We start from the raw sequence: 17930 nt of genomic DNA, 5'->3' as shown, positions 1-17930 counted from the left end.
GCAAGTAAAAATTAATCATACTTCAAACCGTAGAGCACAATGATTTTTTAAAAAAACTGTGTCTTTTCACCCTGCCTAAGAGGGCGGCACGGTGGCGCAGCGGTAGAGTTGCTGCCTTACAGCGCCTGCAACGCCCGGGGACCCGGGTTCGATCCCGACCAAGGGTGCTGCCTGTACGTAGTTTGTACGTTCTCCCCGTGACCTGCATGGGTTTTCTCCAAGATCTTTGGTTTCCTCCTATACTCCAAAGACATACAGGTATAAAATTGGCTTGGTAAATGTAAAAAAAAATTGTGTGTGTAGGATAGTGTTAATATGCAGGGATCTCTGGTCGGAGGGCCCGTTTCTGTGCTGCATATCTCTAAACTAAACAAAATAGGAAACTCAGTATAAGAAAATAACTGCAGATGCTGGTACAAATCGATTTATTCACAAAATGCTGGAGTAACTCAGCAGGACAGGCAGCATCTCGGGAGAGAAGGAATGGGTGACGTTTCGGGTCGAGACCCTTCTTCAGACTGAAAATTTTCAGACTGAAAATAGGAAACTCATCTGTAGCTGGCACTTATCGGATAAATCAATACATGAGACTATCTGTGCCTATCTTACCGACTACTGAAGTCAAGAAAATATGTGATCTTGAGGAAGATTCAGTCATTATTCAATGATCGATTGGTTGAAAATTACAGCATGGGAACAGGTCCTTTGGTCCACCGAGTCAATGCTGACCATTGGTCACCCATTCACACTCGTTTTGGAATCCCACTGCGCCACCTCCTACACATTAAACGGCAATTTACAATGGCCAATTAAGCTACAAACCCTTGGGTCTTTTGGGGTGTGGGAGGGAAACTAGAGCGCCCAGAGGAAATGTATGTGGTCACAGGGAGAACATGGAAACTCCACACACACACACACACACACACACACACACACACACACACACACACACACACACACACACACACACACACACACACACACACACACACACACACACACACACACACACACACACACACACACACACACACACACACACACACACACACACACACACACACACACACACACACACACACACACACACACACACACACACACACACACACACACACAGCAGCGGAAGTCAGGATTGAACCTGGGTCCCTGGTGCTGTGAGGCATCAGCTCTACCCGCTGCACCATTGTGCTGACCTCATCACACGATCAAAGGTATTTATTTCACAAAATGCTGGAGTAACTCAGCGGGTCAGGCAGCATCTCAGGAGAGAAGGAATGGGTATTGACGTTTCAGGTCGAGACCCTTCTTCAGACTGAAGAAGGGTCTCGACCTGAAACGTCAATACCCATTCCTTCTCTCCTGAGATGCTGCCTGACCCGCTGAGTTACTCCAGCATTTTGTGAAATAAATACCTTCGATTTGTACCAGCATCTGCAGTTATTTTCTTTCATCACACGATGATCAGGCCACACCTTCTTGAGGCTAGCGAAGCTGTGTGAACCCTTGCACTGGTGTGTGTGCACATCTTTTGTAACAAGATCAGCTTCATTTATAAAATTTGCTTTTGTGATTGATTTGAGCCGCAATCATGATGTGGACCATTCTGCGTGCCTGCCTTGTTTACAGTAAAGGTGAATTGTCAGTGCCAAGACCATTTGGGTCAGGGAAAAGGGACATTGATTGCTTCAAGCTACATGCTATTTTTTTCTTGATAACAATCCATATGGAAAGCAGAAGGAACTTCTCTCTGGTACAGGTCTCAATGTAACGTGATTGCACATCAACTCCAGCCTGAGACCAAACAATTCCTCATTCTGATTCAGACCTGTCCTCTTCAACCTCGAACAGTTTAGTTTAGTTTAGAGAACAGGCCCTTCGGCCCACCAAGTCCGCACCGAACAGCGACCCCCGCACATTAACACTACCCTACGCACACTAGGGATAATTTTTAAAAAGAACATTTCTACATTTATACCAAGCCTATTAACCTACAAACCTGCACGTCTTTGGAGTGTGGGAGGAAACTGAAGGTCTCGGAGAAAACCCACTCAGGTCACGGGGTGAACGTACAAACTCCGTACAGACAGCACTTTAAGTCGGAATCGAACCCGGGTCTCCGGTGCTGTGAGGCAGTAGTTGTACCGCTACGCCACCATGCTGCCCTATTTTTGCATGCCTTACAGTATTTGGACATGAAAAAAATTGAATTCTTGTTTGAATACTGGTGGTTTAATTGTGGAAGTTAACACTTGATAACACACAGAATGGGTGTACTGGTGCGTTCAGTTTTCCTTTAACTTACTGATCCACAATATTGTGTGTTTTATTCTATGTTATTTAATCTTACTGTTTCAAATTAATTTCTAACTCAGAGGTTTTTGTTTTTTGGTCAAGCATTATATTTTATTTGCTTAATGATTTAAATACCTAAAATGTTTACCATGTCTCTAAACAGATATATATATATATATAAAATCAAATCAAAAGGCTTTGATAGCAAGCTATCGGGGATCCAAAGGCATCAGAATCCACCCTTGGGAAGTAGATACTGCAATCTACATCGGACGTACAAGACTGCAGAAAGTAAGTGCAGCCGTGGGAATACAGCAGACAGCAAGTCAGGTATTTCAACCATTTCAAATTGACTGCTGAGCACTCAAGTGTGGCTCGACCAGATTTTCTGATTTTTGCTGACAGGAGGCAAGGCCTTTTATAGGGAATGAGAAGTTGAAGAATAATCGTCACAATTTTAAGCAAATAGTACAAAAGAAACCCCAAATGTGGATATAACCAAACAAAAACAACGGAACATGTGTTTTTCCTATTCAAACTTCAGCCAGCTTTGAAGGATCTAAATTTAGTCAATGAGAGATTTTACTTCAATACATATCTCATTCGGTGTGATTTCAAGATTCTAACAACAGTATGGACCGCAAAATTCGTTTTTCCTTCTTTTCATACTGTCTATAACTTACCTTTCTGATTCAACTGAGAAGTACATTCTTTATACATGGTGTATACATTTCTTTTATATATATAATAGATTGAAAAGAGAAACATAAGAGAAAAATTCAGAGATATAATTTTATATAGACAGGTATATTTAATAGCATATATATATATATGTGCTATTAAATATACCTGTCTATATAAAATTATATCTCTGAATTTTTCTCTTATGTTTCTCTTTTCACATATATATATATATATATGTGCTATTAAATATACCTGTCTATATAAAATTATATCTCTGAATTTTTCTCTTATGTTTCTCTTTTCAATCTATTTCTTTGGTGCTTCAGTTGAACTTGAGAAGATTGTAACGCAATCCCATTTTGGATTATTTGTTTGCTTCTGTGGCTTTTTAAGTTCAGAAGTTCATGGAGTCAGCCATCTATCCCAAGAGACAATATGGTCCTTTTGCTTCCAACATGGTGTATCTTCCAGGATTTCTCCCATCTTATCTTACCGAAACATATAACATTATTAAGGGGTTGGACACGTTAGAGGCATGAAACATGTTCCCAAAGTTGGGGTAGTCCAGAACAAGGGGCCACAGTTTAAGAATAAGGGGTAGGCCATTTAGAACTGAGATAAGGAAAAACTTTTTAAGTCAGAGAGTTGTGAATCTGTGGAATTCTCTGCCTCAGAAGGCAGTGGAGGCCAATTCTCTGAATGCATTCAAGAGAGAGCTAGATAGAGCTCTTAAGGATAGCGGAGTCAGGGGGTATGGGGAGAAGGCAGGAACGGGGTACTGATTGAGAATGATCAGCCGTGAAGGGCCAAATGGCCTCCTCCTGCACCTATTGTCTATTGTCTGTCTATCTTTTCATTTCCCTCCACCCTTCTCCCATCTTCATACAAGCACCTCTCTCCCACTGTTGCATGCAGGAAGGAGATGCCACAATCTAGATACATAATATAATTTTTTTTTAATTGAATAATTGGCTGGAAAGGTTGATAATAATTAACTTCATGACTCAAAAATATATCATTAGGAACTGATGAATAACTTTTGTGCAGAAAGCAGATTAAATAATAATTTGAAATCAAAGTTATTAGTTTGCCTTATATAATCTTTCTATTCTTATTTCCAGTCCAATACAGCCAACAATAACATGACCCCATTTCAACAAAAATGTGCTGGCTCGAAGGGCCGAATGGCCTACTCCTGCATCTATTATATATTTAAAAAAAATATTGAGCATACGTGTTTATTAACAATCCATTAAATCCTTAAATTATACATATTTCATTAATGAGGGAGTTAGCAACAATATCCTTGTGACAATATTCAGAAACTTTGTGCAGTACCTTCATGGCATGTCTCAGTTCATGAGCATCAAAGAAAGCTTGTGGGTACGTCAGTCCGACCATTACTTCCTTGAAATGTCCAGACAATTTCTCCTTTAGGTCAGTAATCAGATCCTGTATTTGAAGGAAGAAAATATTCTTATTGAGCATTGATAGCTAGTTACAGCCAAATGCACCGAATCCTTGCTTCTAACGTTTGATTGATTTTCAGTGAAATAAACCATCTATTATTTTTTAGTCTAGTTTAGTTTAGAGATGCAGCATAGAAACAGGCCCTTCAGCCCACCGAGTCCGCACCAACCAGCATTCCCCACACATTGACACTATCCTACACACACTAAGGACAATTTACACTTATACCAAGCCAATTAACCTACAAACCTATGCATCCTTGGAGTTCCCGGAATGGCGGGACTGTCATATGTTGAAAGACTGGATCGACTAGGCTTGTATACACTGAAATTTAGAAGGATGAGAGGGGATCTTATCGAAACATATAGGATTATTAAGGGGTTGGACACGTTAGAGGCAGGAAACATGTTCCCAATGTTGGGGGAGACCAGAACCAGGGGCCACAGTTTAAGAATAAGGGGTAGGCCATTTAGAACAGAGATGAGGAAAAACCTTTTCAGTCAGAGAGTTGTAAATCTCGGAAATTCACTGCCTTAGAAGGCAGTGGAGGCCAATTCTCTAAATTTATTCAAGAGAGAGCTAGATAGAGCTCTTAAGGATAGCGGAGTCAGGGGGTATGGGGAGAAGGCAGGAACGGGGTACTGATTGAGAATAATCAGCCATGATCACATTAAATGGTGGTGCTGGCTCGAAGGGCCGAATGGCCTACTCCTGCACCTATTGTCTATTGTCTATTGAGCGTGGGAGAAAACTAAAGATCTCAGACAAAACCCATGCGGTCACGGGGAGAACGTACAAACTCCGCACAGACAGCACCCCTAGTTGGGATCGAACCTGGTTCTCCGGGGCTGTAAGCGCTGTAAGGCAGCAACTCTACCGCTGCACCACCGTGCTGCCCTAAACACCTATTGGCAATACGGGGAGAACAGATGAGATACGAAGGTAAACTGGCCAATAATATAAAGGAGGATAGTAAAAGCTTCTTTAGGTATGTGAAGAGGAAAAAATAGTTAAGACAAATGCGGGTCCCTTGAAGACAGAAGCAGGGGAATTTATTACGGGGAGCAAGGAAATGGCAGACGAGTTGAACTGGTACTTTGGATCTGTCTTCACTAAGGAAGATACAAACAATCTCCCAGATGTTCTAGTGGCCAGAGATCCTAGGGGGACGGAGGAACTGAAGGAAATTCACATTAGGCAGGAAATGGTGTTGGGTAGACTGATGGGACTGAAGGCTGATAAATCCCCAGGGCCTGATGGTCTGCATCCCGGTACTTAAGGAAGTGGCTCGAGAAATCATGGACGCATTGGTGATCATTTTCCAATGTTCTATAGATTCAGGATCAGTTCCTGTGGATTGGAGGGTAGCTAATGTTATCCCACTTTTTAAGAAAGGAGGGAGAAAGAAAACAAGAAATTATAGACCAGTTAGTCTGACATCAGTGGTGGGGAAGATGCTGGAGTCAATTATAAAAGACGAAATTGCTGAGCATTTGGATAGCAGTAACAGGATCATTCCGAGTCAGCATGGATTTACGAAGGGGAAATCATGCTTGACTAATCTTCTGGAACTTTTTGAGGATGTAACTAGGAAAATGGACAGGGGAGAGCCGTTGGATGTAGTGTACCTTGACTTTCAGAAAGCCTTCGACAAGGTCCCACATAGGAGATTAGTGTGCAAAATTAGAGCACATGGTATTGGGGGTAGGGTACTGACATGGATAGAAAATTGGTTGGCAGACAGAAAGCAAAGAGTGGGGATAAATGGGTCCCTTTCAGAATGGCAGGCAATGACTAGTGGGGTACCGCAAGGCTCGGTGCTGGGACTGCAGCTATTTACAATATACATTAATGACTTGGATGAAGGGATTAAAAGTAACATTAGCAAATTTTCAGATGACACAAAGCTGGGTGGCAGTGTGAACTGTGAGGAAGATGCTATTAGGTTGCAGGGTGACTTGGACAGGTTGTGTGAGTGGGCGGATGCATGGCAGATGCAGTTTAATGTGGATAAGTGTGAGGTTATCCACTTTGGTGGTAAGAATAAGAAGGCAGATTATTATCTGAATGGTGTCAAGTTAGGAAAAGGGGACGTACAATGAGATCTGGGTGTCCTGGTGCATAAGTCACTGAAAGGAAGCATGCAGGTACAGCAGGCAGTGAAGAAAGCCAATGGAATGTTGGCCTTCATAACAAGAGGAGTTGAGTATAGGAGCAAAGAGGTCCTTCTACAGTTGTACAGGGCCCTAGTGAGACCGCACCTGGAGTACTGTGTGCAGTTTTGGTCTCTAAATTTGAGGAAGGATATTCTTGCTATTGAGGGCGTGCAGCGTAGGTTTACTAGGTTAATTCCCGGAATGGCGGGACTGTTGTATGTTGAAAGACTGGAGCGACTAGGCTTGTATACACTGGAATTTAGAAGGATGAGAGTGGATCTCATTGAAACATATAAGATTATTAAGGGGTTGGACACGTTAGAGGCAGGAAACATGTTCCCAATGTTGGGGGAGTCCAGAACCAGGGGCCACAGTTTAAGAATAAGGGGTAGGCCATTTAGAACGGAGATGAGGAAAAACTTTTTCAGTCAGGGAGTTGTAAATCCGTGGAATTCTCTGCCTCAGAAGGCAGTGGAGGCCAATTCTTTGAATGCTTTCAAGAGAGAGCTAGATAGAGCTCTTAAGGATAGCGGAGTTAGGGGGTATGGGGAGAAGGCAGGAACGGGGTACTGATTGGGAATGATCAGCCATGATCACATTGAATGTTGGTGCTGGCTCGATGGGCCGAATGGCCTACTCCTGCATCTATTGTATAAAAATATATATATATTGAGCATACCTGTTTATTAACAATCCATTAAATCCTTAAATTATACATATTTTTTGCACGGTAAATTAGGAAGACTGCAGCGAGTTACTCGATTATATGGATAAGCTGCTTCAAACAATAATAAACCAGTATTAATAACATAATGCCAAAGAAAAGATTGCAAACAAGGAGGAAATAAGCACAATTAAGAACCAGTGGAAGCTGTTTTTTGGTTTCCTTGAACCTCAAACTACAGACAGGGCAGGAAACTTTTAAAAATTTATCTTTTGTTTCTATCATTCAAAATGTGACAAAATAATTAAAGGAGCTGACACATTGATTGGTAGGAGAAGGCTTGACTGTAAGACTGCCAAACAGTGCTCCGATTAAATAGCACTGTAGAACTGCGTCTTTCCGTGGTGCAGTATGGTCATCAGCTATGAAGTAACAGGCAGATCAGGGTAGAGTAAATTTCAAAGCATCTCATTATGCCAAGTGTGATGGAGAGTGAAAACATAAGCAGCACCTTTCAGAATTCCGTGTGACTGCCTGAGGAAGAGCAAATAATAATCTGCACTCGTTTCCCCGTTTTCTCGTGCTCCACGATTTAGCGTGGCTATGCGCATTGAAATATTGAAATGCAGAATGAAAGCTTTCTGATGCAGCTTTAATGAATTTTACAACAAAAAAAACATGCGTTGGATTTTATTCATGTTGACGAACAGGTGATAATGAAATAACACATCACCATCTTAGAGTCGTGTGATAGAGTTCCATTTTTTTTCCCCTTTTCGTCAGTTCGGCAATCCTATTTTTGAAAATTATGGATTAAATTATGCTCCTGGAATTGAAACTGTCGGTGCAAGTTGACATTATTGAGCTGTACCAAAGGACGTGTTGCGTTATTGGAAGTACTGAATTATGGATAGGAAGGGAATCTGTCTACCTGGGTGAGGAAGAGCTTGGAGGTCTTTTATTTGCAAGATGAATGTTACCTTGCAGACAACATCATAGTTGAATGTGACTTTGTAAGTGGAGAATAGTAGCTGGCTATTCCTTCCCAACCATAATCTCTGCACTGCATTGATCGTTTATTGCAAAAATGTGCTTTGAGATATTTCATAAAAATAAATCTACTTTGTTTATTGAAGAGGATGAGGTATTGCAATTTTGAAAAGCATCATTTTTTGTAAACATTATGTCACAGAGAAACAGAAAAATAGGAGTTCTGTCATTCAGTGAGAGTATGGCTGATCATCCATTAGAAATTCCTTTAGATCCTTTGGTGCTAGAAATTTATCCATCTCATTCTTAAATGATTCTGTGCAGTATTGGACTTTGCTGATCTGGGAAATAAATATTCCTCAACTCAGTTCCAAGTGTCTTACTGTATGTCTTAACATTCTGAGGCCTTGCAGTAATGTACCAGTAAAGCTGTAGCAAGTAGGAGTTTCTTTGTTTCATTCCTAGTGCATATGACAATTGAATGTTCTTGACTCTTGTCTTTAACTTCTGATTATAGATATTCCAGACAGTGGAAACATTGAGTATGTCTAGCCCTGTCAAAAAATCGTAAGTTTCTATTAGAGCACCACTTATTCTAAATCGCCAAGAATAAAAGCCTCGTTAAACCTCACCTCTCCACATATAAAAGTGCCACCATCCCTGAAGTCAGACTGACTAAACCAGCATTATGCAAAAGGAACGCATACAGAAAAGTTGTCATATCCACCTTAGGGTTGTACAATATGCCAAAGTGGTTTCAATGGAGAACAAACATAAAAACGTATACAATAAGTGCAGAAACATATAGCAGCAATAAAAAAAAGCCACAGTAGACAGAAGAAAAAAGATGTGTGGAATCAGAAAAAAACAGGATGTATCCAATCCGCAGATGAGCAACGAGGAAAAATGCAAGGACGACTTATCCTTGGTGTGAATTAAATAAATGAAAATTTAATGGAAAACACCACTTCAGCCAATTCGCTGGAAATGGAGGAGGCATTATGACTCAGGTCATAGAGTCATAGAGTGATACAATGTGGAAACAGGCCCTTTGGCCCAACTTACCCACGCCGGCCAACATGTCCCAGCTACACTAGTACCACCTGCCCGCATTTGCTCCATATCCCTGCAAACCTGTCCTTTCCATGTACCTCTCTAACTGTTTCTTAAATGTTGGGATAGTCCTAGCCTCAACTACCTCCTCTGGCAGCTGTTTGCATACATCCACCGATCTTTGTGTGGAAAAGGTGTGAGGAATAGCGGAGTGTGTTGAGGATGAATAAACATTGGGTGGAAATAGTTTGGCTCCTATTATGAGGCTGTGAGGATCTTTAAGCTTGCACAGGAAATCCAAACCTGCAGACAATCAAACTTGGTAGAGCCGAGGAAATGTGTAGGAAGGAACTGCAGATGCTGGTTTACACCAAAGAAAGACACAAAATGCTGGAATAACTCAGCGGGACAGGTAGCATCTCTGGAGAGAAGGAACGGGTGACGTTTTGAGTTGAGACCCTTCTTCAGTAATGAGTGACGTTTCAGGCCGAGACTCTTCTTCAGCTTGGGTCACGTTCTCGACCCGAAGCGTCACCCATTCCTTCTATCCAGAGTTGCTCCGGCATTTTGTGTCTATCTTTGGTGGAGCAGAGGTTCCCTCAGAGGCTTGCAGTTCTGAAGTGACCATTTGCATCCTCTCTTAACAAAAAAGCATTCAAACAAGCAACCCATTTTTCATTCGTAAGTGAAGTAAAATCATAAATGTGGCCCCATAGCTGTTGTGCGTCCCAAATTTCCATTTTAAAGCGATCACTGGCAAGGAAAAAGCAGGTGGACTTTTTGCTTATTTGCGGGTTTGCCTGTGAATTCCATCAGCCATCTTTAGGGAATCAAACAGGAAATCTACATCCCACCACTTCACACACTTGTCAAATTTCTAAATGCGCTTTCCTCGTTAATTATTGGTGAGAAATCCTTTCTCAGAAAACTGAAAAAGAATGATGCTGTTGGAAATAGACTTAACTTAGAGAAGAGCAAAATCGCTCCCACTTCTGGGCTTAAACGCCAGTAGAAAATGTGACCTTTGATCTTTTGGTGAGGTTCTTGTTTGAACTGGAAGTATTAGTCCAGCACGAAGCTCCCTTAAATAATATCTGCAATAGCACACCTCGTATTCATCTCAAGCATGTGCAGGAAGGAACAGCAGATGCTGGTTTACATCGAAGATAGACACAAAGTGCTGGAGTAACTCAGCGGGACAGGCAGCACCTCTGGAGAGAAGGAATGGGAAACGTCACCTATTCCTTGTCTCCAGAGATGCTGCCCGTCCCGCTGAGCTACTCCAGCATTCTGCGTCTATCTTCATCTTAAGCACGATCTTCAATGAACTGGTCTGGAAAATATCTATTTTTATTTACTCACAAACCTATCAGCTTTTAGACAATAGACAATAGGTGCAGGAGGAGGCCATTCGGCCCTTCGAGCCAGCACCGCCATTCAATGTGATCATGGCTGATCATTCCCAATCAGTACCCCGTTCCTGCCTTCTCCCCATATCCCCTGACTCCGCTATCCTTAAGAGCTCTATCTAGCTCTCTCTTGAATGCATTCAGAGAATTGGCCTCCACTGCCTTCTGAGGCAGAGAATTCCACAGATTCACAACTCTCTGAAACCTCATGAAACCACACAATGTGAAGGGCCAGCTCTTGAGCTGCATCTTTGGACTGTCTGCTCCACCAGACTCTACACTGTGTTCACACACAAGGACAAATCATCCTTGCATTTTCTCCCTTCCATCTTGTATTCCTTGGTGGATGGCCGAGTGAGGCATCTCCCGTCTCTTCGGGGTGTCTCGGAGTACTCTGCATCAGTATGCCTGCATCTGCATCGTTGCAGCGGTATTTTCGAGTCGGTCGAAGAGTGCTGCTTTCATTGCATGTTTGCAAAGGTGAAAAGGGCTGCCTTATAAGATTGAGGATGCAAGGTCAAGTGGGCACTGCAGTGAGGCACTGCAGATCAACCGATCGATGGCGATCAATGGAACAGCACACAGTGAAACTGACACAAGGGAAACCTAACTATGCCTTTCTGTGAATATCACATTAGAAAACTGCAATCTTTATTGTGCTCCGAGACTGTGGAACAGCATCCCTCTCCCCATCAGAACTGCCCCCTCCATCGACTCCTTTAAGTCCAGGCTCAAAACCTATTTCTACTCCCTAGCGTTTGAGGCCCTCTGAGGGGGGGGGGGGGGGGCGCTGTGAACTGTTTATGTATGTGCTGTTATGTTTGTGTGCCATTGTATGTTCGTTTCTTAGTACCTGAACTGATGTGCAGCACTTTGGTCAACGTGGGTTGTTTTTAAATGTGCTAGACAAATAAAATTGACTTGACTTGACTTGATAAGTCTTTTAAAAACGTGTTCGGATGTGCCTGGAAAGTTCACTCCTTTGGAGTTAAAAACATGTGCTGTGCATGGTGCCTTTTCCAATCTCCTCAAAATTTTGTGTGGTGAGGCAAAAAGACTTTGGCTTCAGTGCTGTGGCATAATGCAAGCCAAACGCGCACTAAAGTGGGACCTGCACATTCCCCTCAAGAGATGCATGGAGGGCTTGAAGGTCTATTTCTATTAGTGTACGTACCGTTTGGAAGTGAGATGATTCTTGAAGTATGTAGGAAGGAACTGCAGATGCTGGTTTAAACTGGAGATAGACACTAAAAAACTGGGGTAACTCAGCGGAACAGGCAGCGTCTTTGGAGCGAAGGAATGGGTGACGTTTCGGGTCGAGACCCTTCTTCAGACTGATGCTTGAAGTATTCTCTCCAAGGTAGCCACAGTACAGGTTCAGAAAATGGAGGAAAGGGAAGACATGGGGCAATAGTACTTGGCAGTTCCCCGTATGCCTGTATACCCACAACTCCAATGCTGTGCATGGCCCAGTCACTCTGAGATGTGGACATATCAAGGAATAGGCAAAAGAACAGCGATCAGTGAAGGGCACCACGAGATTTATTTTTCAACAATGCTGACGATTGAAAACTGAGACTAGCAGATGCTGTGTACGAGATATCAATGACACAGTGTGGAAGTTAAATAACCATCTTACTTCTGGTCCCTGTGCAATGCGGTTAATTTTGCCATGACTGAATCGTGACAATCGTAGGTTGACTGAGGAAGGTTCCTTTTCTCTTCAGCAGTGAAGGACACCACACTGCGTGACCCGTGGGAACATCGGCTCTTGCTTACGGAGCTGGGCAAACGCCAGCCGTGCCCATGGTGGATCATCGTACAGAAATGTCTGGTGAGTTTCCCTGTGGCCGCCATCTCGCCCCAAAGGTATCATTGGTGCAATCATTACCAGGTAAAACAGTCCTTTACGCACAATTTGCACTTTGCAAATATGGCCACTTTCTTGGAAACACCGTTTTAAGTTGTGAAGTTCACTGTGGGATTCCTGAGCGCGTGGCGTTCAATCCAACCATAAGGTGGCACTGCAGGTCAGGACACCACCCCCTAGTTCCAGCCACACGCCCCTGCTGTCACGGGCAGCACAGTGACCTAGCTGGTGGACCTGCTGCCTCACAGCACCAGAGACCTGGGTTCGATCCTGAACTCCGATGTTGTCTACGTGGAGCTTGTATATTCTCTCTGTGTAGGTTTCCTCTGGGTGTTCAGGTTTTCTCCCAGTTTCAAAAGACGTGCAGGTCTTTCTGTCAAAGAAACATAGAAACATAGAAAATAGGTGCAGGAGTAGGCCATTCGGCCCTTCGAGCCTGCACCGCCATTCAATATGATCATGGCTGATCATCCAGCTCAGTATCCTGTACCTGCCTTCCCTCCATACCCCCTGATCCCTTTAGCCACAAGGGCCACATCTAACTCCCTCTTAAATATAGCCAATGAACTGGCCTCAACTACCTTCTGTGGCAGAGAATTCCACAGACTCACCACTCTCTGTGTGAAGAAATGTTTTCTCATCTCGGTCCTAAAAGACTTCCCCCTTATCCTTAAGCTGTGACCCCTGGTTCTGGACTTCCCCAACATTGGGAACAATCTTCCCGCATCTAGCCTCTCCAACCCCTTAAGAATTTTATATGTTTCAATAAGATCCCCCCTCAGTCTTCTAAATTCCAGCGAGTATAAGCCTAGTCTATCCAGTCTTTCTTCATATGAAAGTTCTGCCATCCCAGGGATCAATCTGGTGAACCTTCTCTGTACTCCCTCTAAGGCTAGTCTAAGGTCATGGGACTCCTCCAGTGTCATAGCGAGGCCCACCGTAAATTGGAGGAATAGCACCTCATATTTCGCTTGGGCAGCTTACAGCCCAACGGTATGAACATTGACTTCTCTAACTTCAGATAGTTCCTCTGTCCCTCTCTTCCCCTCCCCCTTCCCAGTTCTCCCACTGTCTTCCTGTCTCCACCTATATCCTTTCTTTGTCCCGCCCCCCTGACATCAGTCTGAAGAAGGGTCTCGACCCGAAACGTTACCCATTCCTTCTCTCCAGAGATGCTGCCCGACCTGCTGTGTTACTCCAGCATTTTGTGATACCTTCATTTTGTACAAGCATCTGCAGGTTTGTAAGTTAATTAATAGCAGTAAGGAATGGGTGTGAAATTGGGACAACATAGAACTAGTGTGAACGGGTGATTGATGGTCGGCATGGGCTGAAGGGCCTGTTTCCATTCTGTCCCTTTCAATCAATCAATCCATGGAAATACAATGACCCAACAATTTCCCATTCCCACCCTTTGTAATAAAGCATCACCTCTGCATATTTGACAATATATGTTAAAATGACTGATCTAACAGGTTTGCTATCACTGTGCCTGGTGTAGATTTCTTTTTAGATTTTAGATTTTAGATTTAGAGATACAGCGCAGAAACAGGCCCTTCGGCCCACCGGGTCCGTGCCGCCCAGCGATCCCCGCACACTAACACTATCCCACACCCACTAGGGACAATTTTTACATTTGCCCAGCCAATTAACCTACATACCTGTACGTCTTTGGAGTGTGGGAGGAAACCGAAGATCTCTGAGAAAACCCACGCAGGTCACGGGGAAAACGTACAAACTCCGTACAGACGGCGCCCGTAGTCAGGATCGAACCTGAGTCTCCGGCGCTGCATTCGCTGTAAGGCAGCAACTCTACTGCTGCACCACCATGTGATCCTGGAACTTTTTTAGGCTACTGCAGGGGACTAGGCAACTGTAGTCAGGATCGAACCTGAGTCTCCGGGGTGCCGGGGTGTCGCCTGTACGGTCGTGAGTCGTCTCCAAAGAGTCGTAGTGGCGTCTTTCTGGTCACCGCTGGATTTTCAGAATGTTGAACACTTTTCGGCGACAGTGGGTTTGACGCCAGTGAGCGTAGTAGCTTGACGTCTCCTGACGTGGGCGCTGTCGTAGGTTGTCTCCAGGTGACGTAGGTTGTCGCCGGTGCTGACTTCGGTGAATTCCAAGTGTGGACTTGATCTGATCAGCCATCAGTGTTATGTGTCCATAAATGATGTTCGGGTTTGGGCTCACTATTGTGCCATGAAACCCGAAGAACTCTTCTAACATGTTTTGTCAAGTACAAAATTAAACCCAGAAGTAGAAAGAAAGAAATGTGTCTTTAGTAACAATATAACCCCCTTTGCACTTATATTTATATTTTGGCTAAATTCAAGTACGTGATCAAAATCTGTACCAAATTTCTCAACAATGAAAATAAATCTTCCAATGCAATAAAATATTTAGATAGATAAAAATTGAGAGGAAACTACATCTTCTCAAATCAAAGAAGTGCAAAAACAATGGTGTTCATTTACCTCGACGTGTATATCCCAATAAACACGGTGGCGCAGCGGTAGAGTTGCTGCCTTACAGCGAATGCAGCGCCGGAGACTCATGTTCGATCCTGACTGCGGGCGCCGTCTGTACGGAGTTTGTACGTTCTCCCCGTGACCTGCGTGGGTTTTCTCCGAGATCTTCGGTTTTCTCCCACACTCGAAAGACGTACAGGTATGTAGGTTAATTGACTGGGTAAATGTAAAAACTGTCCCTAGTGGGTGTAGGATAGTGTTAATGTGCGGGGATCGCTGGGCGGCGCGGACTCGGTGGGCCGAAGGGCCTGTTTCCGCGCTGTATCTTTAAATCCAATAAAGGCTTCCCGACAGGCCGCCGCTGGGAGCGAAGCCAGAGACCTTTTTCGAGGCGCTGCGGTCTCGATGCCTCCCGGATCGCCGCGTAGAATCCCGGGTCGGGGCCCGGCCAGTGTCTCGCGAGTAGAATCCCGGGTCGGGGAAGCGGCCGATGGAGCACCAGAGCTGGGGCCCGGGTCGGCACCACGGCGGCGTGAAGTGGGGCGTCGACAGCGGTGTGGCCTCGGAGGCGGCAGCGGTGAAGGGGGCCTCGGCGGTGGTGAAGCCTCGCGTCGGCGGCGATGCCTCGCGGGTCGACCCGCGGTTGACGGTCGATGACAGCGTGGTGGACCACCGTGAGGGGGAAGGGGAAGAACAATGGAGGACCCGGCACGGGAGGACCGCCGTGAGGGAGGTGGGGAAGGACAATGGACGATAGGCTGGGGGTGGGGGGGGGGGGGGGGGGGGGGGCCATAGGACAATGGGGGCCCAGCGTGGGGGGAACTGTTGGGGGGGGGGGAGGATAAAAGGGGGAGCAGGAGTGCTTTGTAAATTTGTCAGCGCCGTTGTTGGCCGCTATTTGTATACGTTGTGTGCGCAAGGAAATAATCTCACTGTGCTTATTCACAAAATGCTGGAATAACTCAGCAGGTCAGGCACCATCTCGGGAGAGAAGGAATGGGTGACGTTTCGGGTCGAGACCCTTCTTCAGACGAGATGCTGCCTGACCTGCTGAGTTACTCCAGCATTTTGTGAATAAATACCTTCGATTTGTACCAGCATCTGCAGTTATTTTCTTATTTAACTCACTGTGCCTAGTCACATGTGACAATAAAGTATTCCTAAATCCTGCAATATAATAGTTAACTCTGTTTGGTTCAGTTGCTTAATATTTAATTTGCCTATTTCTGGCATTAACAGAGCGCAACTTATTTTTATCAAAAATATGAAGTCATTCTTCACAAATATAAGTTTCTAAAATAGTCAGGTAGACTATTATCAAAATAGATATCTAAAATAGTCATCTCAGCATAATGTTAATGTGTAAAAAGTAGAACTATATTTATTCTAGTTTATTACATTTATTATTTTCGAATCGTAATTGAGAAAAGTACTCAACAAGTATTCTGGTGGGTGAACTTTTCTAGAATAGAATGCAAGATATAGCCAACACTAAAGTAACCCCAGATTTCTACTTTCATATTGAACTTTCATATTGAACTATCATATTGACCACTTTTGTATTATACTATTATAGACATCTGTTTTCAGCTTGGGAAACTGAGGTACTAACATGGAGTAAATATAATAACTGGTGGATCATTTTAAAATGGTCTCATAGAAGGGAAACATGTACATTTCTATTTTCTTCACACAGAGAGTGGTGAGTCTGTGGAATTCTCTGCCACAGAAGGTAGTTGAGGCCAGTTCATTGGCTATATTTAAGAGGGAGTTAGATGTGGCCCTTGTGGCTAAAGGGATCAGGGGGTATGGAGAGAAGGCAGGTACAGGATACTGAGTTGGATGATCAACCATGATCATATTGAATGGCAGTGCAGGCTCGAAGGGCCGAATGGCCTACTCCTGCACCTATTTTCTATGTTTCTATGTTTCTAAATACATCCAAAGTTTATCGGCCATAAAAATGAGAACAGATGTCGATCATTTAGCCCCTATAGCATGTTCTAGATTATGACTGGTCTGTCTTTCCTTGAGTTCACTTTTCTGTCTTATCCCCATTGCCCTTTGATTCCCCCCCACAACTCTAACGACTCTTCCCCAACTAGAAATCCGACCTGCGTGAGATAACCACTTATGATTTTAGATTTAGAGATGCGGCGCAGAAACAGGCCCTTCGGCCCACCGGGTCCGTGCCGCTCAGCCATCCCCGTACACTAACACTATCCTACACCCACTAGGGACAATTTTTACATTTGCCCAGCCAATTAACCTACAAACCTGTACGTCTTTGGAGTGTGGGAGGAAACCGAAGATCTTGGAGAAAACCAACGCAGGTCACGGGAAGAACGTACAAACTCCGTACAGATGGCGCCCGTAGTCAGGATCGAACCCGAGTCTCCGGCGCTGCATTCGCTGTAAGGCAGCAACTCTACCGCTGCGCCACCGTGCCGCCACCGTGCTTATGAGGTGTTTGCACAGTAATCAACCAGAACCAGAACCAGAGTTCGAGTTCCCTTGGTCCTTACCTTTCACCCGATCGCATCCACGTCCAACGCATGGTGCTTTGACATTTCTGCCAGCTACAACGACATCCCACGAGGTTTCACATCTTCGCTTCCCCATCCTCTTCTACCTTTTGCAAAGACCACTCTCTCTGGTCTGTGACTCCCTGGTCTGTTCAGCTCTCCCAACCCGATCTTCCCTGTGGCCAGGCACTTTCCCCTGCAACCACGGGGATGCTACCTTTGTCCCGGCGCCTCCTCCCTCACCATTCCAGCGACCTAAACGGCCATTAAATGGCATGAGCATTGAATAATCCGCTCTCGGGTAAGTGGGTTTGTCAGTCAGTTTGGCAAGGAGGAAACAAATGGC

General features: G+C 44.3%; 1 protein-coding gene across 1 annotated transcript in view; it reads right to left on the bottom strand.

The window, feature by feature from the left end:
* The window catches only part of LOC144593578 (annexin A10-like), a 70694-nt gene that overhangs the window by 41129 nt on the left and 11635 nt on the right, over positions 1 to 17930 (bottom strand). Inside the window, exon 3 of the mRNA XM_078399389.1 lies at positions 4318 to 4431. Within this exon, the coding sequence (XP_078255515.1) occupies positions 4318 to 4431 (114 nt within the window). The remainder of the gene's footprint in view (positions 1 to 4317; positions 4432 to 17930) is intronic.

This window comes from Rhinoraja longicauda, chromosome 1 (assembly GCF_053455715.1).
Source record: "Rhinoraja longicauda isolate Sanriku21f chromosome 1, sRhiLon1.1, whole genome shotgun sequence".
Taxonomy (NCBI): Eukaryota; Metazoa; Chordata; class Chondrichthyes; order Rajiformes; family Arhynchobatidae; genus Rhinoraja; species Rhinoraja longicauda.
The sequence above is the reverse complement of the archived record's forward strand: the minus strand, read 5'-3'. Positions and strand labels throughout refer to the sequence as shown.